Source organism: Eptatretus burgeri, chromosome 5, assembly GCF_056783735.1.
Source record: "Eptatretus burgeri isolate ZD-2024b chromosome 5, Ebu_testis_v1, whole genome shotgun sequence".
Lineage (NCBI taxonomy): Eukaryota > Metazoa > Chordata > Myxini > Myxiniformes > Myxinidae > Eptatretus > Eptatretus burgeri.
In genome coordinates, this window is record NC_140965.1 from 39,680,374 (window position 1) to 39,696,245 (window position 15,872).

The window sequence follows — 15,872 nt, forward strand, 5'->3', positions numbered from 1 at the left end:
TTATCGGGGGTAGAAAAGATCGAGGATTTGGATGGGGGAAGATAAGAGGTGGTGGTGAACAGCTGTTTTGAAAGCCTGGAGGGAAGAATGGGAAAGAATAGAGTGAGGAAGTTTATTCCAAAGGCGGGAAAAAAGAGGAATGAAAGAGTGAAGATGAGCAGTGATTCGTGATTTTGGTAGTTTTACCAGAAGGGGGTTGTTGGCGGACCTTGAGCGCCCTGTGGAAATGTGGTGGGGACAAATCGCAGAGAGAGCAGGGGGGGCAAGGCTGGAGAGGAGTCGGTAGAAGACAGAAAGACCACCGACCAACCTGCGGTGATTGAGTGAGTCTTGAGTCTTGGGTCTTGAACACACCTTAAGCTATATCATGTGAAGAAAGCCATGAAATAAAGACAATTTTTAGCATCATGCATTTGGAATACATTGTTCCCAAGCAGTCCCACAAATGTACCTCTTTGTTCCACAGGTGAACCTGGAGGTGCCAGATCGCTGCTCATTTCTTTTAAAACTCAAGGAATGTGAAGTATTTGATTTGCCTCCAATTGGTGAGGAATTGCCGTTTCAGACGACACCGAATCAGAAGGCCTTTGTAGAGTCTCTGACTAGGTAAGCCATTTGGGTTTTTAAGACATAAATGAGACTCGGTCATCATAATATGTATTATTATTACTTCATCTTCAATAGATGGCTCCAGAAATAGATGTCAAACTAAAAGAAGCTTATCAAGACATCTATCTATCCCATTCCCAAACATTTAAGTACTCTGCACATTCACAGAGACCACAGAGTGTAAATACCAGAATCAGCAGAATTGTGATTAGAGCATCCAATGTGAGTCAGGGAGGGTGGTGATTCTGATACTGGTCAAGTCGTACCAAAAACTTAAACAAGAAAGATGTTATGCCTAGCACGATACTTGCAAAATCCCTAAAACAAGTTTGACCACAAATAAATAATTGATGGTTGAATTCAGTGACCTAATCTGCAAATCCTGTTCAAATTTCAAGTCAATCGGATGCAAATTAAGGATTTTAGCAATTTCACCGAAGTTGTTGACCTTTGGCAACATAGCCTTTTGGCCTTTGTTGTCCTCAAAATAATGGGTGGTTGAATTCAGTGACATGATATGCAATCTATGTTCAAATTTCAAGTCAATTTGGATGAAAATTGAGGATTTTAGAAAGACCACCTGAGTTGTTCACCTTGGGCCTATGTTGACCTCAAAAATAATTGATGGCTGAATTTATTGTCCTGAAATATAAATCATTTTCAAATTTCAAGTCAATTGGATAAAAATTGACAATTTTAGACATTTGGCTGGTTGAATTCAAGTGACCTGAAATATAAATCCTTTTCAAATTTCTAGTCACTCAGATGAAAATCGATGATTTTAGAAATTTGACAAAGTTGTTGATCTTTTAACCTTTTGACCTCAAAAAATTAAGAGTCTTGCTTATGACCAACTCTACCATTTCGTGAAGTTTCGAGAAGATCGTTTTATAATTGTGACTTGTTGGCAATCGACATACAAACAGGCAAACAGACAAAGACAAACAAACAATCAAACAAACAGACAGACAGAATAACACATGCAACTAACCAATATACTTGAAAAATCTTCGATTTTTGCAAGAAAAAAATGGAATGTGCTGCTTCCTTGCTAACATTGAAAGGATAGGATAGAGCATGGAAATCCCATGGATTTTCATTCATGTGTTGGCACTGGCTACAGAAAGAAAAGTGATAGCACAAGATGGTGGCATGAGCATCTCAAGTAATATGTTGCCAACCTATGTTTGTTTATCCATGCTCCATACTTTTTAAATGCTGAGCATCGAGCAAAGAAGCAGCACGTACCATTTTTAAAGTCTTTGATCTGGTCCGTCCGGGGGTCACACTTCTGACCACTGAGACTCAGAGCAGACACTCAACCATCATGCCATCGAGGCTGGTCAAATTTCATCCAAGCTCAATGGCGAATTATAAATTTCCTCCAAGATCACTGGCACTATAATCTCCTCCATGAACCTGAGAACCTGTGAAAAAACAGAACCTCCAGAAATTACACGGATCATATTTTTGGACCAGGAGCACACCATCTATTTGCTTCAAAAATAAAGTAGTTAAAAAAGTATTCAACAATCATTTTCGAAATATTTGCTCCTTGTAATGCACCAGCAACACGAAGAAAACAGGACATGGCAATGTTCTGGCACACATTGTAATGCCAATTGGCAGCAGTTTCTGACCAAATATGCTAATTCTGTTGTCAACTACCCTGACTTAATAAGCCTTGCTCCCTTTTGACTTTTGCCTATTCTCTAAACTGATAAGTGCATAAGCAGGAAGGTGTTTTCATGATGTGACAATGATTTTCCAGCGTATAACAGTGGACCAAAAAGAAAACAACAAAATACGTAGCCAGAAGTTCCAGGCATACTGGAGTAAGTGCATGCATTCAGGAAGAGAGTTGTGCAATACTTTATGTAGTCTTGCGCACTTTAATTAATCTAAGCATTCCAGGAAACCTTTTGATTCCTCTTGGATATAAAAAAAAAATTGTGGTACTTGGTACTGATTAAAAATTTTGGTTGGCTTGTTTGGAGTTCCTGTCCAAGCACTTGGGTGTGATAACAATGGTATTTCAGGTTCTAATATTCTGTCTGCTAATATCCTTGTAATTCATGTGAAAGAACATTAATATTAACTCATTCTTGTTCTTCATTTAATATATGGATGTACATGTTCCTCAATGATCCATAGTTCATTGGAGGAAAATGTAGATAAAATGAGAGGGGGTCCTGTTTGGGATCTTCAATTTTGATGTTTCACACATATCTACAGTTTCGACCTGCCTTTCCGTACGGTGCAAGGAATGGTTGCTGGACTTTATCCTGATTCAAGAGAGTCACTCACTTCACTCAACGTGAAACGTGGAATTATTTCGTCTCTCATGGGCCCTGTCCCATCATTGGAAGAGGGTGATACCAATATGGTAATGATCATCCCTTATCACCTCACTGCTATGGAATATGATATGGAAACACATGAAGCATGAAAAGGCATAATTTGGTTTTGGGAAGAGACTATTTTCAGCCAAGTAACCACTTCAATGGTCATCAAATTTTGTTCAGTTAAATTTTTTCACACAAACGTTTAAGTCTTTTTGTAAAATCTGGGAAATAAAAAGCACACAAAATGGATGGAAACTGTTGTGTAAAGCAAAATTCCCCTTGATGCAATGGCCACACACTAAACAGCCAAGTCAGCTGATAGTTGTAAAGTTTATTCTGGTTGAACTTTGGTTTATTTCATCTCCTGCTCATGATGTCACCACTTTGATAACAAAGGGTGCATCGATTAAATTTCAACCTCAACTGTAGATTGCAGACTTTTTCTATCACACGCATCTTATTTGTTGCATAATTTGTGCTGTCAGCAATCTCTTTTTTGCTCCATTTATTGGCATGTGAGTCATAAACATCAGGCCATTGTGTTGGCACTCATTGATTGCATGTGGTTGTTGTTTAATTGGATCTACTTTCTGATAACTTATTTCCACACACCTCACACTCTTCTCACCATTCCTCTTCTAGGCCACAGGTCATGATGAACCTGACCCTCATTGCTGATTCAACACACAGAAACTAAATCAATAAGGGCTTGGATCTCCTTCACCTTTGCCCTCCTTTTAGTCATTAGGAAGATAAAAGACAATCATGGGATTCATTAAAAAATAATTGTACTATATTATCATTGAAATGTTCTTGTATTGAATTTCAGTTCGCCTAGCCATCCATCAATGAATCATTGTTGTATATGTTAAGATGTTGAAATTAATGATTGTAATTGCATTGCGGTATCATAATCTTCTTTAAAGTTTCATTGTGTGAAGATCATTCCATTTTCTTCCCACAGCCCACCGTGCATGGATTGTGTCCAACCTCCTGCCATTTTCATGATTCCAGTAAAAAGAACTACAAGGTTCATGTGCAGCGGGATCTCATGACTTGCCAACGTTCGGCATCTGCCACGGAATCACAAAATATCTTTGCTGAATTAATCAAGGTACACAATTGTCTTCAGATGAGCAGAAGGGTACTCGCTCGGATAAAGGATAAAATTTTGGTTTGATTCCAAAATGCACAGAACTCATAGTGCAAGGACTAAAAAAGTTCATTTCCATCAAGGTAAATTAAAATGACACGAAAAGGGCACTTGGTAGAGCACATACCTCCGCCAGGCTGAACAGTTTGTTTTGTATCCCACTGGTAGGCTGGATTTGCATCCAGACCTTCACCAAAATCTAATCAGCTTGTCCTCACACACTCAACCTGTCCACCAAATTTTGTCTAAATCCATCCATGACTTTTTTGAGATAGCCTGCTTACAGACAGACACAGACATGAGTGAAAACATAACCTCAGCCCACCTTCGGTGACGGAGGTCATATTATTGATCACTATAAGGGCAATCAGTAGAGCGCATACCTCCACCACGTAATGCCTGAACCAGTAGAACATATCAGGCTTAATCCAATTTTGAAATATAATGCTACACATCGTTTTTGGCTCAATCTCTCAATGGTGAAGAATCGCTGATAAAATGATCGTATACAGATTCGGATCTCCACCAAAATTTAACCAATTTGTCCGTGTCACACACCCAACTTGCCCACCAAATTTCTTCCGAATCTATCCACAACGTTTTGAGGTATCATGATATAGATCATTTTGACACCTATCTCTGAACAGTGAAGAATCGTTTAACAAAAAATTCCAGTATCCGGATTTGGATCTTCACCAAAATTGTAGCAATTCGTCCGTGTCACACACCCAACATGCCCACCGAATTTCATCCGAATCCATCCACAACTTTTTGACTATCCTGCACACAAACAAACATACAGACAGGGGTGAAAACATAACATCCTTCCACCTTCGGTGGCAGAGGTAATAAAATGTATGACGAGTAAAAAAAATACAAGCCGGGAGGCGACGATGGTTCGTGGGCATTATTGAGGAAGCCCGACCATAAAAACCTATCTCTTCCGTCAAAATTGACCAAATCAAATCGGATTTTTTATAGGTTGTACTTATTGACATTACGCACAGCTTCTTGGAAATGAAATTGCGATGAAAAAATCGAGAAAATAAATAAATAAAATGTTGAAGTGGGCGTGGCTCCGCCCACAAGAGGCATGGGACTCCCCTCATACAAAAAGACACAACTTGACCATGATATCTAGCTTGCGTCCAAGTTTCATCAAGATCGCATCAAACGTCATGGAGCTATGCTCTGGAGAGAGTCACAAACAGACAGACAGACACACACACAGACACAATGAAAATAGTGGTCACTGCTGGCACCCGCAAACCAATATATATATATATATATATATATATATATATATATATATATATATATATATATATATATATATATATATATATATCAAATAAAGAAATTCTTCTTTCATATGCAGCATAAGGCTGTATGCTAGCCTAACAGTCCGGGGGCTTGGCTGTGCCACTGATGTAAGTTAGGGCAAGAATTTGAAATTTTTTGACGGTGCTGGCAATACCTCGCTTACTCTTCACAAAGGACCGTGGGATCTTTAACATCCATCAACTCATGCCTGCAGATGGAATGCCAAGTTTAACATCCATTCGAGGATGTTGATGAATCGCCCTGCTTGTGAAACGCTGGGATGACGGTTTGTAGCTGGTCCAGGATTCAAACCCAGGCTAGACAGCTTAGAAACAAGTGTGTGTACCTCGAGACGATCCTGCCAGCACACAAAATGAAATCAAACATGAGACATTGTATGAACAATAAATAATGCACAATACGAAATAAATAGATATAGGCATTAATCTAAACTTGAGCATTTAATAATTGAATCATAAACGGAACAGATTGTTTACATCTTTGAGTTCTTATTTGTGACACGTGCATTTGTTTGGAATTTCTTAACTCCGATGGGACATAGTAAGTCACGTTTGGTGCGTAAGATGCCGATGCCACTCAGAAACGAGGAAGTATTCAGCAAATCCAGTGATGATTTTATTACGCCTGTCAGAAAGTGAAGCAACATCAAGCGTATTCAAAAGTTCACCATAGGGCAAGATGTTTCGAAAAACAAAGATACTATGTACCGTTATCCTTCTTTATATGACAATACATAGTTGACTTGGGCAGCAGTAGTCTCAGAAGACCACACACATGCTCCAAATATCAGAAGAATATATATTTTATAGATCAAAATCAGATGAACAGCCTTGACTCCATTTTTCTTCAATTTACTCAAAATGCGGAGTCGTTGCGAAGCATTACTAACTAGAGGGGGAGCACTCGGGAGAGTGCAAAACCTCCGCCGCCAATACTGCTGGGTCACTCAAGTGAACCTTATATCTTATTCATTAAATATGATGTCAACAGTGCTGACAGAGTTATAGTTCTTTTCTCCAACATTTTTTTATTGGGGGGGGGGGGGTTGGAAATCATTTAAACAATGTAGAAATGCAAAAAAAAAAATTTTTTTTCTCTAACAATTCTTTTTTGGTGGGGGTGTTGGAAATCACTTAAAACATGTAAAAATGCAAAAAAAAAAAGTTTTTTTTCTCTAACAATTTTTTTTTTGGGGGGGTGGGGGGGGGCCAAGTCCAAAATCTAATGGCATGATCCTTGGACCATACCTACCCCCCACCAAGTTTCGTCGAAATCCGTCGAGGAGTTTTTCCGTAATACTGTTCACAAACAAACAAACAAACAAACAGAAAGGGGTGAAAACTGTAACCTCCGATCTTCGATGGCGGAGGTTAACAAGACGTTGCATTTGTTAATCTCTCTTAAGATTATTCTGGATGATAATGCCAAGGGGTTTTAGAAAGCTTATTGGAAACAAATTGCACTACCTCATGAGTGTTGTCATTGTACCAGTTATTTCTCCATTGTCAGTAATTTACCACCCACCATCTCTTTTCAGCAATACCGTTGGACGAATGACATCTTTAATTCCACTCAAAATTGCAATTACAACGTTTTCCGTAATAGCCATGTGGAAATTGCAGAATGTCAAGAGAAGTACAACTTCAGTCCTTTTTTGGAGTAAGTCCAAGCATTTATTACATCTTTGTGCCTGCCGATGTTGTAAGATTATTGGAAACAAATTGCATGAACAACAAGTTGATAATTGTAGTTTTAATTCGGAATTAACATCTTTTTTTCGTGCTACAGAACCAATCAAATCGAACTGACACAGACATTGAAATTTGAGAAGACCCAAAAATCGAACAAGAGGAGTTTTGACTTCAGTAAGTTGTTGGGTACTGTTGTATTTCCTGCATATTAGGGGTCTAAAGTCTTAAGGGGTCTTGTGGTTTGAAAGGGAATTCCATACACAATGTTTAGTGTAAGTCATTGCTATATTTATTACAAGGAATCACAAACGCAATATTTAGCTGCATGTGTTCCTTTTATTCCAAGATGGCTCATGCACTCAATCGATTCTTACATTACTCAAGGACAGCATCCCTCCTGACTGATCATCAGATTTAAAAACACAACAGCTACAGTTTTTTGGGGTGTTTTTTTTTTCCCTGGCATTCCAGAACGAACATAAAGATATCATTTTTTTAACTTCTCATATTACCATCTGACATTTTTTAACTTCTGAAAACCCACTCCGTGGGAGTACCTCCTGTGCAGCTGCCTTGCGAAGGGCAGCTCACCGGATGACGGGAATGGGGCCAAGCATTCGGGACCCAACTCTTTGATGATAGGAGGAAAAACACAGGGTAACCTTCCCGGGTCAGATTGCGGTGGAGTGTGTCAGGGTGATGCTGAGGTGTCGTCCACCCGAGGGTGGTCTCCTTGGGTTAACCTGAGACAGTCCCTCGGGTGGGTGCCTGGAATGTCCTATCCCGAAGAGAGGATGATCATCTGTCTCTGTTATCATCTGAGCTCAAGCGCTTGAATAGTGGTATTGCAGCACCCTCTGAGGTTCGGAGACCGCATCGTGGCCAGATCATGGCGGGTGGTTACACCCCCTATTGGTTTGGTCACTCTGATGGTTAACATGCCCAAGGAGTTGCTGTAGCTGTGTCCAATAAGCTGATTCCAATGATAATTGAGGTAACACTAGTCAATGAGCATATTATGAGACCAAGTATTCGTCACTCCTGAGGTGTCGTTTCCCTGGTCTCTGTACTTGCTCCGACTGAGGTGAATGATCTCACCCTGAAGGACGCCTTCTATGTCACGCTCGACTCTATGGTTGATCAGTGCCCCAGGTGAGATACTCTTCTTGTATTGGGGGATTTCAATGCATCGACTGGAACTGATAGGGATGGTTATGAGACATGTGTTGGTCCCAATGGGTCGGAAAATGTGAACCAGAATAGCACAAAGTTCCTTGAATTTCCAAGAAGTCATGGACTTAGGGTGGTTGGTTCATCGATTGAGTGCACACAGGCTCATCATTGAACTTGGTATTCCAATGCTGGTGGTGCGGCAAAGGAGAATAACCATGTGCTTGTTGATGGTCGCAGGAGGAGGATCTAGAAATGAAGGATCTACCGGAGTGCAAAGTTCCGCAATGCTGACCACAGGCTTGTGATAGGAACTCTGAGTTTCAGCTTAAATCCAGGAGAATGGAACCATCCCAGCCTAGGCTGGATGTTAGTAAACTCAAGGATGAGAGGTTAGCTGAGGAGTTTGAGAACATGCTGAGTGGAGATTTGGGGGGTCTGGGTGCTTTGGGGAATCCTGAAGAGTTGTTGAGTGCCTTCAACACCACCATCCGTGATGTTACCAGAGGATGTCTTGGAACTCACTGTTGGGCGAAGAAGAATTTTGTCTCTCAAGGGACACTGGATACCATTGACCAGAGTCGCAGGGCCAGGCTTAATGGCAGAGATGAGCTGTTCAGGGAGTTGAGGCATAAAACTGTACGTGTGCTGATGGTGGACAAGGAGGCCGATGTGTGAGGAATCTGTGAGGGGGTAGAGCATCACCTGTGGTCAAGTGATTCTTGTCTCTGTGAGGGGGTAGAGCATCACCTGTGGTCAAGTGATTCTCATCCTGCTTACAGGGGAATTCACGCATTGCGTTCCTCCAAGCCTGTCCCTCAGTCTATTGCAGTGAGAGCAGAGGGTGGTAGGCTCTTGACAGTGGAGTCCGAAGTGAAGGCCCTCTGGGCTGGTACTTTGAGCGGCTGGACCAGGCTGATCGACAATCTGTTGAGTTGGATGTCAGGGTTGTTACTATCCCTATTAGTCCAGGCAATCTAGTCCATTTTTTTCACTTAATCGGGAACAAATTGCAACAGAATTTTTTTTAGCGTAATGCATTTCTATGAGGTCTCCAGAACGCCATACTAAAAGTCCTATGAAATCTCTGTTGCAAAATACGTCTAATTTGCATAAATCCAATATGGCGGCCAATTATCAATATTGTGCCATATCTTTGCTCACAGATGACATATTTCAGTGATTTCCACTTCTCGAATGGGTATTTTGTATATAAGGATGCATTTTGCATGCTTTTAAACTTCCCTGGAACAAAATCTCATTTGCATAAATCCAATATGGCCACCAAATATCAATATCTTGTCAAATCTTTGCTCTCAGATGATGTATTTTAGTGATTTAAATTTCTATAATGAGATCTTTGGATCCAAGGATGCATTTGTAATACTTAAAAATTTCATTGGATGCATCTCGGACACATGCTATGTGCAAAGTCTGCATATGTATCCCTGCAAATGATGCTTAATCTGCCAGAAAGTCATCCAGATGTCCATCAGCAATTTGAGAAAGGATACCATGTGGTGAGGCGCAGTGATAGGTACTGGGCAGGACTTTCCATGGATCTCACAATTGAGCAAGTGCTGATGAGAAGTATAAAGACACATGGAGGCCTGACAAGAGGAAAAGGAATGACAGAAACTCAGCGTTTGGTGTGGGTCCTTTCCATGCCAGCATGTGCAAATATCAACGAGGCCACGCAGAAGCTCAGTGGCATCTCATTTGAAACCAGTGACCAGCACAAAGACCTGTCAAAAGCTAGACAAGCCAGAGATGTCAATGACACCCTTGATCTTATCAGCTATCTCAGGGAGAGAGATACATTCGCACGGGATCCGTCCCTGTTTAACATAGCAAATGGCATGACAACCCAGGAAGGAGTCGATGTTGAAAGATCAAGAACAGTTGGAGAAAAGATTTTAGCATCCATGGTTGGGAAATCTGTAGAAGAGTTCACCTTCCAGAAATGTGATCGAGCAATGACACTTAATTCAAGATCAACTGTCAAGATCAAAGGAGAATCTGTGAAGGTAGATCCACAGTTGATCTTCCAGAGACTGGCAACCATTGGGGAGCGCTGTGAAGATCTACAGTCACTCTTCAAATATGAACTGTGTAGTTACCCCCCAGCATTGTTTGAATCTTCCTTCCTTCCCCTGCAGGCCAATAAGGCTGTCCTTGCCGATGTTCTCTGGAAAACCATGCGAGGGGAGCAACGAGAACCAATTGGAAATGTCCAGTATATTCTCGATGGTGGTGCGCTACTTCATCGTCTTCCATGGCCAAGAGGTTCCACATATGAGAGTGTCAGTCAGCTTTATGTCACATATGTTACACATAAATATGGGGCTGGTACTATTATCTTTGATGGATACCAAGACGGTCCAACAACAAAAGATGCCATGCACATGAGAAGGACAGGGCCTTGTTCTGGCATGACAGTAAACTTCACTGGTGGAATGGTTATACAGTCCAAGAAGGAGGAATTCTTGAAAAATGTGGCAAACAAACAGCGATTTATTGTTTATCTTAGTGACAAACGAGAGCGGGCTGGGTGTAATATAGATCATGCAAAGCATGATGCTGATGTGCTCATTGTCCAAACAGCTGTTGCATCTGCTAGAATCAAAGACACTGTCCGGATAGGGGATGACACGGACTTGCTCATCCTCCTACTGCATCATGCTGAACTGGATGCACATGACTTGTTCCTGGCCCCAGAGCCCAGGCAATCAGCAAAAAGACCAGGATATGGTGCATAAAGCAGTCTAAGGAATTTATTGGTCCTGATGTTTGTGACCATATGCTATTTATCCATGCAATCCTTAGCTGCGATACAACTTCTCGCCTGTTTGGATTGGGAAAGGGTTTAGCAGTAAGGAAGATCAAGAGTGTTGCCCTGTTCCGTCAGCAAGCTAAGGTGTTCAGCCAAGAAGGACATGTGGCAAAACAGGACATTATTGCAGTGGGAGAAAAAGCACTTGTGTCATTATATGGTGGTGCCAAAGAACAAGGACTGGACACTTTACGATACAGGCGATTTTGTGAGAAGGTTTCGAAGAGCACATCTCATGTAGAACCTTAAACTCTACCCCCAACCTCAGCAGCTGCAAAGTATCACAGCCTCCATGTATATTATCAGATTATGGAGTGGAAAGGAAGAAGCATCACTATGAAGCCGGAAGAGTGGGGATGGCACATGGTGGATGGACAATGTTTGCCAATACAAACTGACCAGCTTGCAGCCCCATAAAAACTACTGGATGTCATCTGCTGTAACTGTAAAACAGACTGTAATACAAAGAGTTACACATGCAGAAAGTATAGTCTGCATTGCAGTGCTGTTTGTGGAGAATGCCGTGGGACAAGTTGTGCCAACTCACAGCTACCAGATTTCACTGATGACTATAATGATGACCTTGATGGGCATCTTCAGTAGGGTATTAATATGCCTGCAATGAAACACTAGCCAAAGAAGTGACTGTCATAAATTTGATCACAAAATATCGATATTTGGTGGCCATATTGGATTTTATTAAATTCATCCATCATTTTATTTAGACCCATCCAATCAAAATATTAAATTATCCCAAATTTAGCCTTTGATTCCCTCAAATATTCCAGAAATATAAACCGCTCAAACTTGTTGTCTGAGAGTAAATATATGGCAAAATATTGACATTTGGCAGCCATATTGGATTTATGCAAATGAGATGTGTATCAAAATACATCCAAGAAAATTGTTAAATACTCTAAATGCATTCTTGTATGCAAAAGATATATATTAGAAGTTGAAATGGCTCAAATATATCATCCAAGAGCAAAGATGTGGCACAATATTGATAATTGGCCGCTATATTGGATTTATGCAAATGAGATTTTGTTCCAGGGAAGTTTAGAAGTATTCTCAATGCATCCTTGTATACAAAATACCCATTCTAGAAATTGAAATCACCCAAATATGTCATCTGTGAGCAAAGATATGGCACAATATTGATAATTGGCCACCATATTGGATTTATGCAAATTAGACGTATTTCCACAACAGGGATTTCTTCGGACTTTTAGTATGGTGTTGTGGGGACCTCATAGAAATGCATTCTGCTAAAAAAAATTCTGTTGCAATTTGTTACCGATCAAACCTTATTTTGGCTGGACTATATTGCTGACCCTCCAATCAACTCTGATCCACCTTCATTTGTGGAAACACAGGCTGCGGTGAACCGGTTGAAATGGGGTCAAGCTCCTGGGATCTGTGGCATCCATGCTGAACTTCTCAAAGCTTGTGGAAATGCTGTATTCATGTTGTTGCATGCAGTTCTGTGCTCTGCCTGGAGCACAGGCATCATCCCAACTGGCTGGAAGAGGAGCCTTGTTGTCCCTCTCTGGAAAGGGAAGGGTGATCGCCAGGACTGCAACAACTACTGAGGGGTGACGCTGCTCTCAGTGCCAGGCAAGATCTTTGCTTGGAGAATTATTGATTGGGTTCGCCACCATCTGCTTGAGCATCAGCCCCCAGAGCAGTCAGGCTTGACACTAAAGAGGTCAACAATTGACTGTATCCTTGCCCTTAGGGTCCTCACCAAATGCAGACGAGAGTTTCGGCAGGGGCTGCTTGCAGCCTATGTTGATCTCTGCAAAGCGTTCAATTCAGTGAATCGGGATGCCCTCTGGAGGATTATTGGTCTTCGTTGGGTGCCACTAAAACTGATCAATGTGATGTCTGAAATATACTCTGGTACTGAGAGTGCTCTGAGATCTGGTGATACCATCTACAAATTATTTCCCGTTGTTACTGGAGTTTGTCAGGGGTGTGTACTGACCAACACACTTTTCAGCACTTGTATGGACTGGATTCTGGGGAGGATGTCAAAGAGATCAAGCTGCGGTGCATCGTTTGGGAATGTCAAGATTGCTGACCTTGATTTTGCAGATGATGCAGTCATCTTTGCGGAGACTCTAGATATCCATTGTGGGGCCCTAGAGGTGCTGATTGAGGAGTCTAAACCACTGGGTTTATGGGTTTCCTGAGTCAAAACTAAGATCCAGGCTTTCAATGACATCTTGGATGCTGCTATCTTGTCTGTACCTGTTTGTGGTGAGGATATTGAGGTCATGGAGAGATTCACTTACCATGGCAGTGATATTCATGTCTCTGTTGGCTGTGAGCCAGAGGTTAAGAGACATCTGGGTCGGACCTGGGGAGTCATGGTTTCACTGGATCATGGGGTGTGGTGCTGTCGGTACCTGTGCAAGAGGACGAAAGTCCATGTCTTCAGGTCCTTGGTGCTTCCGGTCTTGCTCTATGGATGTGAGACTTGGATTCTGACGAGGGATCTGAAATGGAGACTTAATTCCTTTGGTACCAGATCTTTTCGGAGAATCCTTGGCTATCACTGGTCGGACTCTGTGTCCAACGAGCGGTTGCTGAGAGACGCTCAAATGAGATTTGTTACCTGCATAGTCAGTGAGCGTGAGCTGCACCTGTATGGGTATGCAGTTCGTTTTCCTGACACTGATCCTGCTTACCAGATTCTCTCAGCGAGGGAGTCTCGTGAGTGGAGGTCAATGGGCCGACCACATGCCCCATGGTTGCAGCAGGTTGATCAACATCTCAAGGAGATGGGGATGGGCCAGGCATCTGCATGGGGGATGACCAGACGGAGGCTCCTGGAGTACCCACGGAAAGTGTGAGCAGCGACACGCTTCTCCGGCGCATCTTCCCAGACTTGATCTGACCTGACCTGACCTGATCTTACCTGGTAATTTCATTGTGAACACTTTCAATCCAGCTTATTATCTCATTAATCTTTTCTTGAGAATAATAAATATCTGCTTAATTCACTGGCTCAACAAATTAATTATGACTGCTTGGATTCCAACATTGTTTTTTCCCTTTGTTTTCACTTTATCCCCACTTCTTGTGCAATCAACCAAGTCAATCTTCACTACAAAAGCCTCACCATGAAATTTCCTCAACCTGAGCACCTTGAAGAGGATCGACAGGAAACATTGGCGACCCTCGAGCAAATGGTGGTGAATGGAAAAAGTGGAGATGATCAGGAAAGAGCAAAGCTGTTTCTCCAATATATCAAAAATCTTCGTACACTCTCTGACACCACTCTTGCCAACACCCTGCCCGACTTGCTCAAAAAATCCACGTGAGGGCTGAAATACATCAATATATTTGTTTAAGTTTAAATGTTTTTTTTTCTGTCTTTAGTATAACTGATAAAGCATGCAGGTAACTTCAACAAATTGCAAATTCCGAAAAGGATCTGCGATGGAGTCGACATACACTGCCTCATTAAGACCCTTCCTAGTCTGTAACTCAACCTTAATCTTGACCCACTCTCCTATTCCCTGTGTATTCTACACTTAAATAGATGCCCCCAGAGTTATTGGCTGAAGCAAAGTTATGTAGATTTAATATAAGAGATGTATAAACAGAAATGCAGTCAGACAGATATATGTATATATAACTTTTTATGGTTGCTTTATGAAGCTTCTTCAGCTGGAAGAGCATGGGAGAAGTCTATTTGTTTATACAGTCCTTGCCACCTGGGTTTAATTGATTAGGTGAAAGCTAATTGATTATTTCCTCCATTTACAGGTGAGAGATGTAGGTGGGTCTTTGTTTATCATTTATACGTTGACTGCTTTTGACGTTCACACATGGTACAGGCTTGGGAGCCTCGTTGGAATGCATTTCTGTCTGTGCTGTTCCTGATGATTCATCAACAAGCGATGAAACTGGTCCTTCAACTGAGGGGGTGTGTAGCATTGGAATTCTCTTGAGTGTACTATTTGTGAATGTCTTTACAGCTGTGGAGGAACTCTAGGAAGGGTTTGAAACAGCAAAGGGCTTATTTTGGGTGACTTTCATGGTTGCTTTATGCAGCTTCTTTGGCACGAAGAGTGTGGGAGGAGTCGAGATATATATATATATATATATATATATATATATATATATATATATATATATATATATATATATATATATATATATATATATATATATATATATATATATATATATATACACCAAAGTCTCTTATGGCCAAACAGTTGCATCAGCTCCACCTATTGGGCATGGGCTGAGCAGAGCTGCAGTAAGATCGTACTGCAGCCAATACTGAGACGGTAATTTAATTCTCAATTTCATAGACCAGTCAACCCCGCAGAGGGAACATCCACAGATGGGTGTTTCAGACTTGTTGGCCCGTGCCTAATGGCTGTGCCTTTTTTAATAGAAAAAGAGGTAAAATGAATTGTTTCTTTTTAATAATGTGGCAGTGAGGTGTTTTTAATAATGTGGTGGGTACATGGTGGTGAGGTGTTTTTAATAATGTGGTGGGTACATGGTGGTGAGGTGTTTTTAATAATGTGGTGGGTACATGGTGGTGAGGTGTTTTTAATAATGTGGTGGGTACATGGTGGTGAGGTGTTTTTAATAATGTGGTGGGTACATGGTGGTGAGGTGTTTTTAATAATGTGGTGGGTACATGGTGGTGAGGTGTTTTTCATAATGTGGTGGGTACATGGTGGTGAGGTGTTTTTAAT

General features: G+C 41.3%; 1 protein-coding gene across 2 annotated transcripts in view; it reads left to right on the forward strand.

Moving 5' to 3' along the window:
• APOB (apolipoprotein B) overlaps positions 1-15,872 on the forward strand; it is a 95,747-nt gene that overhangs the window by 9,381 nt on the left and 70,494 nt on the right. For both annotated transcript variants that reach the window (XM_085881549.1, XM_085881551.1), the window contains 6 exons: positions 467-606; positions 2,845-2,995; positions 3,919-4,068; positions 6,989-7,110; positions 7,240-7,316; positions 14,248-14,470. In XM_085881549.1, coding sequence (XP_085737675.1) covers positions 467-606; positions 2,845-2,995; positions 3,919-4,068; positions 6,989-7,110; positions 7,240-7,316; positions 14,248-14,470 — 863 coding nt within the window. The remainder of the gene's footprint in view (positions 1-466; positions 607-2,844; positions 2,996-3,918; positions 4,069-6,988; positions 7,111-7,239; positions 7,317-14,247; positions 14,471-15,872) is intronic.